Genomic DNA, 10956 nt, shown 5'->3' on the forward strand with positions numbered 1-10956 from the left:
AATTGTAAAATCATATAGCTAACAAGTTGTGCTGAAAAATTTACATTTAGGTCCCTTGCCGCTCTTTGGAAGGGCAATTTTTAAAAATCGCCCTCCCAAAGGGCAACAGGCGATTAGATTTGTAAATTTTCGAAACAAAAAATTATTTGTGTAAATATTTTAATAAAAAAATGTATAAATAAAAAAAATTCCATCAAACGCCACTCACCCCAGCATGTCAACTTCACTCCATTTTCTAGATATCTAGGGCTATCTATGCATTTTGTTCATACAATGTCTGATCGTTAACTCTTCCCCAGGTTAGAGTTCTCTGCACAACTTACAATTACAGGTACAACTCTTAAGCACCATATCCAGAGAGCGAACATGATCCTCTAAAAACCAGCATGGGGGCGATAAAAAAAGAAAAAGAATGCCATATATTGTCTTTGCTTGAACTTGAAAGCAGTCATGAAAAGTACAGACCATACTGTCAACGAAAGAAAGAGAAACCACAGTACATACGCAAGCAGAGAGGCCCACAGAAACAAGGTGACCAGCATCCTGGTGATCTCATTCACAAGCATCTCACCCATCCTCAAAATTCATTGGATGCAAATACATGCTTGACACCACTTTATCATCTTTGTTGACCTCCAATAAACCATAGATGAAATGTAAATGAAGCTTAAGTTAATGGTGGCCAGTGGTGCGGTTCGTTCCACAGTGTCTACATCAGAAATAGATGACACAAATCTAATGGATTTCACACTCACAGCCACAGATCATAGATCATGGAACTAGCTCATGTACTCAAATGCTCTTCATGGGTTTCTGAGAGTGGTCCCTGCGGCGTGTCTTCACAAGGGAAGTTTCCAATTCCTGCAAAAGATTTTGTTCGTAATTTTGATAATTGTGATTAAAAGGAAGGTGCAAAATTGTTTATAAAAAAGTAAGACAAAAGGCATTTGGAACTGTTTGGCCCTTCACAATAATTGATTTTACCAGGGCATAGGGACCATTTCTTAAGTTTGCATCTTTTATTATGCAATTCAAACAACATTAACTATAGCAGGTCTTTTCTATTACAACCAACAGAAAACAAATGCTCCAGGTGAAGACGTGGAAGAAATGAAAATGTAATTCCACAGTTTTTTCTAGGTAACTTCAATTCTGATTACACTTCAGAAAAAAAAATCATGCTTCCATTGTTACATTAACAACAGAGATCGATAAGAAAAATTGCTAATATTTTGCACAGGCAATGTCCCATAAAGTTGACTTAGGAATGAAATATATTCTCGTTGTTTTTTGCCAACCTCTGTCTTATCACTCTATCCTTGCAGAAGTGAGAGACAGGCTTGATTCAGGCCTGCATGCAAACAGCCTATACTTTGAAAAGGTGACCCCCTCACTGCAAGCTTACAATTCTCTGACTCATTATCTGCTTGTTACCGGTTAGCTTATACGCAACCAAAATTTAGATTTTTCATATTAATTTTTAGAGTTGATTTTGGAGTTTTTTCATTGTAGTCTATTTTACAGCATCGGCTTTTAAACCGCTAATTACATATAAAAGTTTTATCCATGAATTCTTTTTTGTTGCTTCATTCATTTTTCTATGGCCTATCAGCCGTAGCTTGAACAACCTTATTGCACACTGCTAGCAAGCACAGGCCACAACCATAGCCATCATTAATGCACCAAAGCAAATTCCAAATGAAAGGTCAGAGCGGCCACAATGTAAGTACAAACGGAACCATCTCATATGCCTAAATATCCCCATACAGTACAGGCTGGTTACAGATGAAGGGCGTAGGATTATTATGAATTGAATGATTCTGAATGTTTTGGTAATCAATTGGAATATTGTGTGGTAGACAACCCTATAGAAGTTGGTAACGAGTCTTGGTGCAAATTAACTCCAATCCTCGTGATCGACTCACCATGTGATCCCCCAACTTGAGGACTTCTGCACAAACAGACCAAGCAAGCATGGAGTAATGCACATGGTTGGCTTGGCCTGTGGTAACAGAAGGAAGGTGGCTTCCAAGATACCAGTATGTAGACTATCTTTTGCGAAGACTAAATTTGGTGTTCCTAAAACTACTAAGGTCTAATAAACTTAATAAATCCATCTACTTAACAATTATTAAGTAGTGAATTCCCCTAGTTGGGCAGCAACTTAGCAATATGATCTTTATTTAAGCCGGATATCAATTCCCACTACAAGCATTGGAGACCAGCTGCTGTGGTGAAATCACGACAAGATAATAATATGTTGGGCTGACCTGAACAGAAATGTTTGGAGACACTTCTTTTGTCCAAATGCTTTCCAAATCATAATATTCTCTTGCTCTTTCTTCAAGTGCATGAATGATGATACTTCCTGACACAACAAAAGTTATATTATATGAAGAGACCATCATAACATAAGCTACTGATGCCATCACTATGGAGCTATACAACTCAAGAATATACTTTGGAACACCTGATGCTTGAAATGTTTACTAGTTATTTTATCTTTTTTATTGACGTGTGTTATCATAGAAGAAAAGCAATGAAACTATCTCACATTCTTTATTGATGTGTGATGCTAATGAAGATTATGTTTTCATGCAAGTAGTATATATGTTTATAAATGATACTTCAAATATAGTCATATAAAAAATAATAAATAAAACAGTAGTTTACAAACTTGTTTGCATAATTGTTTGACAGACAAAAAGCTGTATAATAATTGTTCCAATCCACTGCTTCATTCAAAACTTGAGAAGTGACTTAGGCAGCGGTGAAGTGTGAACGACATATGCAGAGATGGCTAATTGAGTAGAATGAAATAATCTAGAATTATGACAGATGGTCAGGTTAACTATTAATCGGAACAAAAGGAACAAAAAATAGGTGTTTTTGAAGACGTCTCTCTAAGATAGGTGGACAAAATGTCCTCTTTGGTCTCAATAATTGAACACCAGTTAGTTCAATTGTTTACATCTCAGTTCTACCAATATAATGAAAATGAATATAAAACTCCTGAAACTACAAAGAAACATGATTTATGACACCAATTAGGTGTAAATAGATAAATAAATTATTTAAACTGCCATGAACTTATAAAATTAGTCCATTGGTTGCTCGAATATGAAATTTACAAATAAAAGGGAAGGGTGCATAACAGATAATGTTACCAGAATCAATGACAATCCACTTTCCAGCTTGCTGGCCTTCAACACTTGGCATCAATATTCTATCAGAACCCTTCTGCTTTTGTTTTATCTGATAAACAAAAATAGGGAAATTTCAATACCACGTTAGTGTAACCCATGTGTGTAAGTGTGTTACAGCAGAGGAAAGCACAATGAATGCCATTGCACGTAGACTTAGAACTAGATAGAGCATGCACACCACTATATCGTTAAAATATTCTAAGAACTTAAAGTAATAATCATGAAGAAAATGAATCTTCCACAAGGGTATGGATTCTTGTGATCTACTCCCTCCTTCCCATATTATAAGGGATTTTGGGTGAATGTGACGCATACTAGTACTACGAGTCTGGACAGGGAGCTAGTGGCTTCAAGTCTTCAACAAAATTAAATGATTACTGTTGTACTAGTGGTCTCATTCAGTAAAAGGAAGTGCATTGGAATTAAAACGCTCAATAGAATGATGTGCACTGGAATTAAAAACACCAAAAAATGACTAATTCTTATCATATCTAACATTGCTCAGACCAGCATGAGCATGTTCAACCTCATTCAAAATTATTTCTTCCTAATTTAAACAGAGTAAGCTGCGGTCCAGTGCTTGAACTTCTGATTTTCTCATGAACAATAATTTAAGTTAAACTTCGATGGATATTATTTAAAACATGACATGTGTTTGTAAAAATTAATTCATATGTTAATTTCAAAAGGCTGGAATTCAATCTGCTGGCTGCATTGTCCCCTTCATATGATCATTGATATTGTACCAATCATATTGCACACAATACATAATGTAGAATACTAAGTATCAAATGGAAATATTACAGTAGCTTCCTACATTTTAGACATGTAAGCCAATAAAAAGTCAAACCAGAAGGAAGCAGTGCTAAAACTATCTATTTTTTCCAGACTCTTTCTCAGTCACAGCATAGCGTGACATAATAAAAGAGAATACAACAATTTATCTTAATCTATGCATTCACTTTCAGCAAATTATATAGGAGACAGATATTGTGTTCAAATGTTTTTTGTACTACCAAATATGTAGTCTATATTAGATATTGGTTCATTGCAGTCCTATCAGTTCGCCTTCAATCAAAAACTGCATTCGCATTAGAAAATGTGGATGGGGAAGTGGCATCACGCACCATCTACACTATATGCACTAATTTGCATCTTTATCATGAAATGAAAGCCAACAGTATCGGAGAAAGAAGCCTGTCGGACCATACTTAAGTAGTTAAGTTGTGTGCTAGTGCTACTCTCTGTTCCACTAAATCCACGTCAACACATAGTAAAGTAGAATCCTTAGTTATCCATGAGAATAACCACATCTACTAAAATGCATCCTGCAGTACTCAATAATAATCCGAGAAAGAGTTTACCATACCACCAATTGTAAAGTTATTAAATCAAGAAAAACAATCCTTCACCCTAATTGTCCTAGAGAATTCTGGACGCAGAGCACTTCTAATTATTCATAGGTGAAAGGAATCAATTTAAATCCCCGCCGATTTCAACTACAACAAAATTAATGCAAAACATGGTGAATTAGCGCAGTCAAAGATTAATCAAGGACATACCCAATTACCCAAATCCTACAATCCAAAGGAGTAATAAACCACCTAGAAGCACAGCGATTCCCAGACGAAATTATTAATAAACCCTTATTTTGCCATCCTTAGGGGAGGGAGCAAGAGGATTCGATGGAGGGGGCCCTTGCCTTGTAGAGTAGAGCCTGGGCGATGTTGCGGACGTGCCAGTCGGAGCGGCCGGTGGCGACGACCATGTAGTCGGCGCAGGAGCCGCCGTGCAGCCCGCCCTCGCCGACGGGGAAGACTCGCACGTCCCCCGCCCGCACGTCGCGCAGCACCTTCTCCACCTCCGGCAGCTCCAGCAGCGCCGCCTGCCGCGCCGGCAGGGAGGCCGCGCCGGCGGCGGCGGAGGAGGAGGAGAGGAGGCGAGGGAGGAGGGTCTCCCGGGGATGCCATCGCGCCAGGGCTCCGGATCGCGCGGCGGACAACATCGGAGGCGGCGGCGGCGGCGGCGAGAAAAGGCTAGGCGGCCTGCTTCGCTATCTCGCGGTCGCGCGTCACATACGTTCGTTACGCTGGCCTATCCCCGGCCCACGGGCTCATCCTCCACATACGTCGGATGATCCCGTGTATACTAGCAGCATACAGTTTTTTTTTTTTTTTTTTTTTTGCGCTTTACATTTTTCGAAGTTCAAAATTTTCATATTTGAATTGAGATTTGTTAACGACCAAATTTGGTAATCCAGGGATCAGAGATGAAGAAGAAATCGAGATGGAAATCGTCCCAGAAATAGAGTGAGGATTGGCTGAAGTCCGAATCGGCTACGGCTAAGATCGGCAGAGTTCGAGTCGGACGGGGTTAGCCAATTGAGCCAAATCTGATAATATGACACAGCATAGGCTGTCGGTTTAGGTTGATGTGCTTCATGATGATTGCCGTGCATGGATAGAGTCCTGAGAAGGCAATTGTATCTATTAATTAGGATATTTTATGTAATTTCCTAACGGCTTGTTTGGCAACTTGAGGGAAGGGGATTGGGAGTTTACACGAGGGAATTGATGGTGAGATTAAGATGGGAATTTGATTTTTCATCCCAGTCTCTTGTTTGGTAGAGGTGGTGGAAATTGTAGGGAGTTTAGTTAGAGATTAGATCATTAATGAAAACGGATGGCTGAGATTTGTTTAGGCGAAGTAAAGGAGAAATTCCCTCCCAATTACCTGCCCCTACCTAGGTATTGAAAAGGAGGGAGTTCATTCATCAATTCCCCTTTAAACTCCCAATCCCTCCTAGAAACTCCCTCCAACCAAACAGACCGTAAGAGATATGTTTGAGCAAAAGTCTGCCGCAAAGACTTATGGTATCTTAGAATTTGTTAGAGATAAGAGTTGTGTCCGATATGGACATATCTTGTAATTCTCGGGTATAAATAGACCTGAGCCCCATGTAATAAAACAACATACGTTCAATACAATCTCGGCGCATCGCCACCCTTTTACTTTCGTTTTGTTTCGACGAGTTCTTGCTTTCGGGTTAAGCTGCATCAGTTTCGATCTTCAACAAGAGGTAAAACTTGTTATGGCGGCTTGCGTTCTCGGGATTAGTGCTTCCATCTTTATGATACTCTGATCTTGTTTATGTAATTCGTCGAGTTATCATATATCTTATATAATCTCTGGCAATATCGCTATCTAACCTACAATCGGCCAACATCTGTCGGTAGAAGGCAGCCAATTAGGTTAAATAGCGACGTTGGCTTAGATTATATATGATATCCACCACTTTATGAAACTTCCAATGGCTTGATTGTCTAGATATTGTCCTTCTTTTCATACTTATAGCTGCATCAGTTGGTTTGATCCTATGAGTCGTGATTAGAATCTCAATCTCTAGCCTGCTTCTTGGTTGCCGATTAGGGTAGTATCGGGTTTCAGCCGATCTTACCTGATTTAACTATATTTGTCTCATATGCTTGAATGACATGTTAAATCTGCCCTTTATATTAAGATCTTGTCGCATTTAGGTATATTAAGCTCTTTGTTTGGTATATTCTACTTGCTTTAATATCTTAACATAGAATGGTATCGGAGTATTAGCCGATACATGCTAGATCTATCTGATCGGCTATGCTATGAACATATATAGTCTCGTTATTAATATATATTTCGATATAAGTGATTTATACTGTCTCGGCGTGGCGACCTATCTATCCCAATCACTTGATTTAAGTATATGTCAATATAGGGATTATATATCGTTAATATCTACAACCGATCGAGTAGATTTAGTTTCTTCTTACTTATTAATGACTGTCGATCGATGCATATATGACATCGGCTCAAAGATAAATGATACGTCATCGGCACCTAGCCGATCGGCTATCGTTTATGGATTTAACCGTGGTTTCTTTGTCTTTGTTTCTTGTTGATTGCAGGATCAAATCAACTGGCACGCTAGCATACCCGAAGGCGAGTTTTGGACCTGCACTGGAGTTAAGCAGATCTCCCAGGCCTCGTGTTTTCACACTAACAAGGTTTCAAATTATATGCCATATATTTAGATTATAAATTTCGTGGAATCTGGATTTTAAATATTATGAAATGTGAATTTCAAAGTTTTGGACAAAAAATTAAAAGTTTGAATTTGATGTTTAGAATCTCAAATTCCCCTAACTTCAAATTTCTAAATTCTGAAATTCCAAAAACCAATGCAGCGTAAGATCATATTTAGTCTCTTTTTTTTTTTTGTAAATAGCATCATTCTAGGATGCAGTTGCATTTGCTACGAATGGGAAACGAACTCATTTTATATATATAAAAGAAGGGTACGAGTATTCTGAATGGTAGGTCATGTTTAAGTCAGCTTAGGATTATTATAATGTAGATTATTAGGAGTAAGCTGAAAAGAACATATAGCTTATTATGATAGAGATTACTATAATCTGGTAATCCACTCTAAAGGTGTTTTTTTTAATTATTTGGTGGCTAATAATTCAGAGAAACAAACAGCTAACTGCTATTATCTCATTCTATGTTAATTTATTATAATCTAGCTTATAGTAATCTGGCTTAATAATCTAGATTATAATAATTTTAAACTGAAAGAAACAGGGCCCTAGATCCCCGATCACCTGCCGCTCGGGGCCTCGAGGTTTTCCAAACCAGGCCACATCACTACATAAATGATTTTTTACGAGGACCCCTACAGATTGTGTAGACGGATCAAAATTAGTCGTGCCGGCAAAAATCAACCTTCATTTCATTTACGGTTCCTTAAAAAACTTGAATGCAAAAATCTATTTCGCTGGAAGGGCTTTTCAGGAGGTTGCATGCAACAAATAAGCCTATTTTGCATACGGTCCTCTCAAAGGCCTTTTCAGGAGTGAAGCCATCCCTGTCCCCGCTAGGCGGCGCCACCACTGACGACGATAAGGAGGCGGCTAGGAAAATTAAACTCGGTAGCTTTTGACTAATAATTATACTAACTATATCTATACTAATTATTAATTATTATGCATGTTATATCACTAGATTCATATTTTGAAATACTTTTATGTGATGCTAATTTCATATTTGCTGGGATCATACAGCCAGTCAACATTCATAGAAACTGCAAATCAAATGAAGGCAGCAAGATGTATAGTATAAGAGTAAGTTTTTTTTGAGTGAATTTCACTTTGGGCTAGAAATTTTCATTTTGGACTAGAGGTGGACAAATCTTTTCACTTTGGACCAGGTGATTTTACAAAAATTTCAAACTGGACTGGCCTTCTTCTCCATCTCTCCTCTTATGGTTTTTTTCTCCATCGAGATACTGCCATGGATTAACCGGAGCAAGCACATAACTAGGATTTCTTCTCTCAGATCCGTTCCTGAGCTCGAACTCACGAAATTAAGTCACTGGGCAGCTTGTTGCTGCAACTGTTTCCTGTGAGATCACAATCATGTGATTTTTTTGTCAGCTCACATGATTTTGGTGGGAGAAAAAGAGCAAAAAAAGAAAATCAAGGTGCTGGTTTTTTCTTTATTGAGATGTTGCCATGGATCAACCCAAGCAATCACATGACTAACATTCCTTCTCTCCGATCCGTTCCTGAGCTCGAACTCACAAAATCAAGCCATAGGGCTGCTTGCTGCTGCAGCTGTTGCCTGTAAACTCACAATCAAGTGATTTTTTTTCAGCTCACATGATTTTGGCGGGAGAAAAAGAGCCAAAAAGAAAATCAAGGTTCTAGGTGATCAGGATACATTACTGGCGTGTTTAGTTGTTTGTGAGCTAAAGAAATCAAGGAGTGAGTAGCAGCACAGTAGGTCAGAGGCAAGGAACAACAAGAATGGTCCAATGTGCAATATAAGGTAGCAAATCCCGGTCCAAAGTGAAAATATCAAACATAGCCTAGTCCAAAGTGAAACTTTGGCAATAATAAGTGGCCTAAAGTGCAATTCACTCTTTTTTTATTTGGGTTAATTGGATCCATGCCACTGCAACTTTACCAAATTTAAAAAAATGCCACTACTATTCGTCATATCGGCTGGGTGCCACTGCAATTTTGGGAAATTGGATACATGCCACTCCGTTGCATTTTCCACCCACTCCAGTTGACGCCATATCTCCGTGTCTGAGGACCGAGCCAGATGACACCGACTCCGGCTTCGACGATGACACCGATGCACTGCTGTTCGCCGACCAGTACACCTACTTCAACGGCGGCGCCTACGAGTCCCTGGACAGCTTGTTCAGTGTCGAGGCCATGCAGAGCACCGCCGCCGCTGCCGACTTGTACATGGGGCTCCGAAGCTTTGACGACGGCTGCTGCTTCGTGGACATCGAGGGCAGCTTGTCTTTCTAGCCGCCGCCTCCGTTGGGCCAACTTGTGCGCAGATCCAAAGGTGAGAAGGACGAGGATGACGACGTCGCGCAACCCAGCCCACCGCCGCTAGGACCTCGTCGCGTGCAAAGGGAGTAGCGGTGCAGGCAAGAGTGGCGGCCGGAATCCTCATCGCCTCGCCGATCATCCACTGCCGCAAGGACCTCGCTGCGCACGCGAGTGGCGGCGAAGGAGCTTGGCCGCGGCAAGGGAGCACGCCGGTGGCGACGGAGCTCGGTAGCGGCGAAGGAGCTCGGCGGTGACGGCGAGGGAGCTTGGCGCCAGAGAGATGTTGGGTTTCTGGTGGGGCTTGCGGCACCTTGGCCGGAGGTGGCGGGTGCTTCCGCGGCAGGATAGCTCGACGATGGCGACGAGCGGTGCCAGCGCCTTCTCCTGGGGTTCACATCTTCTGCCTTTGAAACCAAAGGCAACCTCCATCCTTTGTTAGGCCCTTCCGTGACTTACTACCAACTATTTATTTGATATAATTTACTCTCCAGAAAAGTAAAGAAAACAATCTCCAGAGGCAAAGCAGGAAAAAACACTAGAGACACACTCTTCGCTTTTTGGAACCATTGGTACCGATTCATTCAGGGAAACAATGGAAATTTCATTGTACAAGACTACATTTTTGTTGTTAATTTTGTGAAAAGAACAGTAATAGGCACAGCTAATCCTTAGAAAAGGCTATAGGGAAAAACACTCTTACAAAACTTTTATAAACATTGATTCGACATGGTGTGAGTAAATATAGATTTCTACAAATAGTTAAATCAAATGGTAGCAGAAAGTTTTGTGAGGATTTTCTTAAGTACGTGTAGCAATACTAACAATCAATCAATTGTTTTTTAATTGGTCCAACACAACTGATTTTATTAATTAATTGGCTGTTAATCGACCTTGAAGTTGGGAAAAACATGTAGAGCCGTTGAATAAGAGATGGATGGGCTGGATGGCAGAAACGGCAAACTTTGCCTTCGGCCTCAAAGGCAGTGGATGTGAACCCTTCTCCTGCTCCTCCTCATCACCGGCGCGGAGGCGTCCGCGCCTGCCGCCCTCGCTTCCGCGCGCTCATCCGATGACTCCCCACGAACCCCGCTAGGCCCGGCCGCGTGAGAGATGAGACGGTGTGGAAGGGATGAGGATAGAAATGGAGACGGTGTGAGACATGAGACAGAAAAATTAACGGGAGTGGCATGGTTCCAATTTTTAAAATTTTCAGTGATACCCAGACAATATGACAAACAGTAGTGGTATTTTTTTAATTTGGTAAAGTTGCAGTGGAATGGATCCAATTAACCCTTTTTATTTTTGCTCTTGGTACCATCTTCTGCAATAATCATAGCTTGAAGGTGATATGTACTCCATTC

The 10956-nt window shown here is 40.3% G+C and overlaps 1 protein-coding gene across 2 annotated transcripts; it reads right to left on the reverse strand.

Moving 5' to 3' along the window:
* Positions 1 to 400: 400 nt before the first annotated feature.
* Positions 401 to 5324, reverse strand: LOC127756430 (protein Iojap-related, mitochondrial). Of its 2 annotated transcripts, none has more exons than XM_052281761.1 (4): positions 4909 to 5314; positions 3168 to 3255; positions 2271 to 2368; positions 401 to 861 (listed from the first exon to the last, which is right to left on the reverse strand). In XM_052281761.1, exons 1-4 carry the CDS (start codon positions 5209 to 5211, stop codon positions 793 to 795), a joined length of 558 nt encoding a protein of 185 aa, XP_052137721.1. In that variant the 5' UTR covers positions 5212 to 5314; the 3' UTR covers positions 401 to 792. The 2 variants fall into 2 exon arrangements, with proteins under 2 accessions (XP_052137721.1, XP_052137722.1); XM_052281762.1 differs by having other exon boundaries at positions 823 to 861; positions 2271 to 2364; positions 4909 to 5324.
* Positions 5325 to 10956: the final 5632 nt, after the last annotated feature.

Source organism: Oryza glaberrima, chromosome 12 (genome assembly GCF_000147395.1).
Source record: "Oryza glaberrima chromosome 12, OglaRS2, whole genome shotgun sequence".
Taxonomy (NCBI): domain Eukaryota; kingdom Viridiplantae; phylum Streptophyta; class Magnoliopsida; order Poales; family Poaceae; genus Oryza; species Oryza glaberrima.

Excerpts from the sequence above, each read along its gene's own strand:
- LOC127756430 (XM_052281761.1), bottom strand. The coding sequence starts at position 5,211 with ATGTTGTCCGCCGCGCGATCCGGAGCCCTGGCGCGATGGCATCCCCGG. Across the intron at positions 3,256-4,908 it reads CCCAGGCTCTACTCTACAAG|ATAAAACAAAAGCAGAAGGG; the intron begins GCAAGGGCCCCC and ends TTTGTTTATCAG. Across the intron at positions 2,369-3,167 it reads GTGGATTGTCATTGATTCTG|GAAGTATCATCATTCATGCA; the intron begins GTAACATTATCT and ends TTGTTGTGTCAG.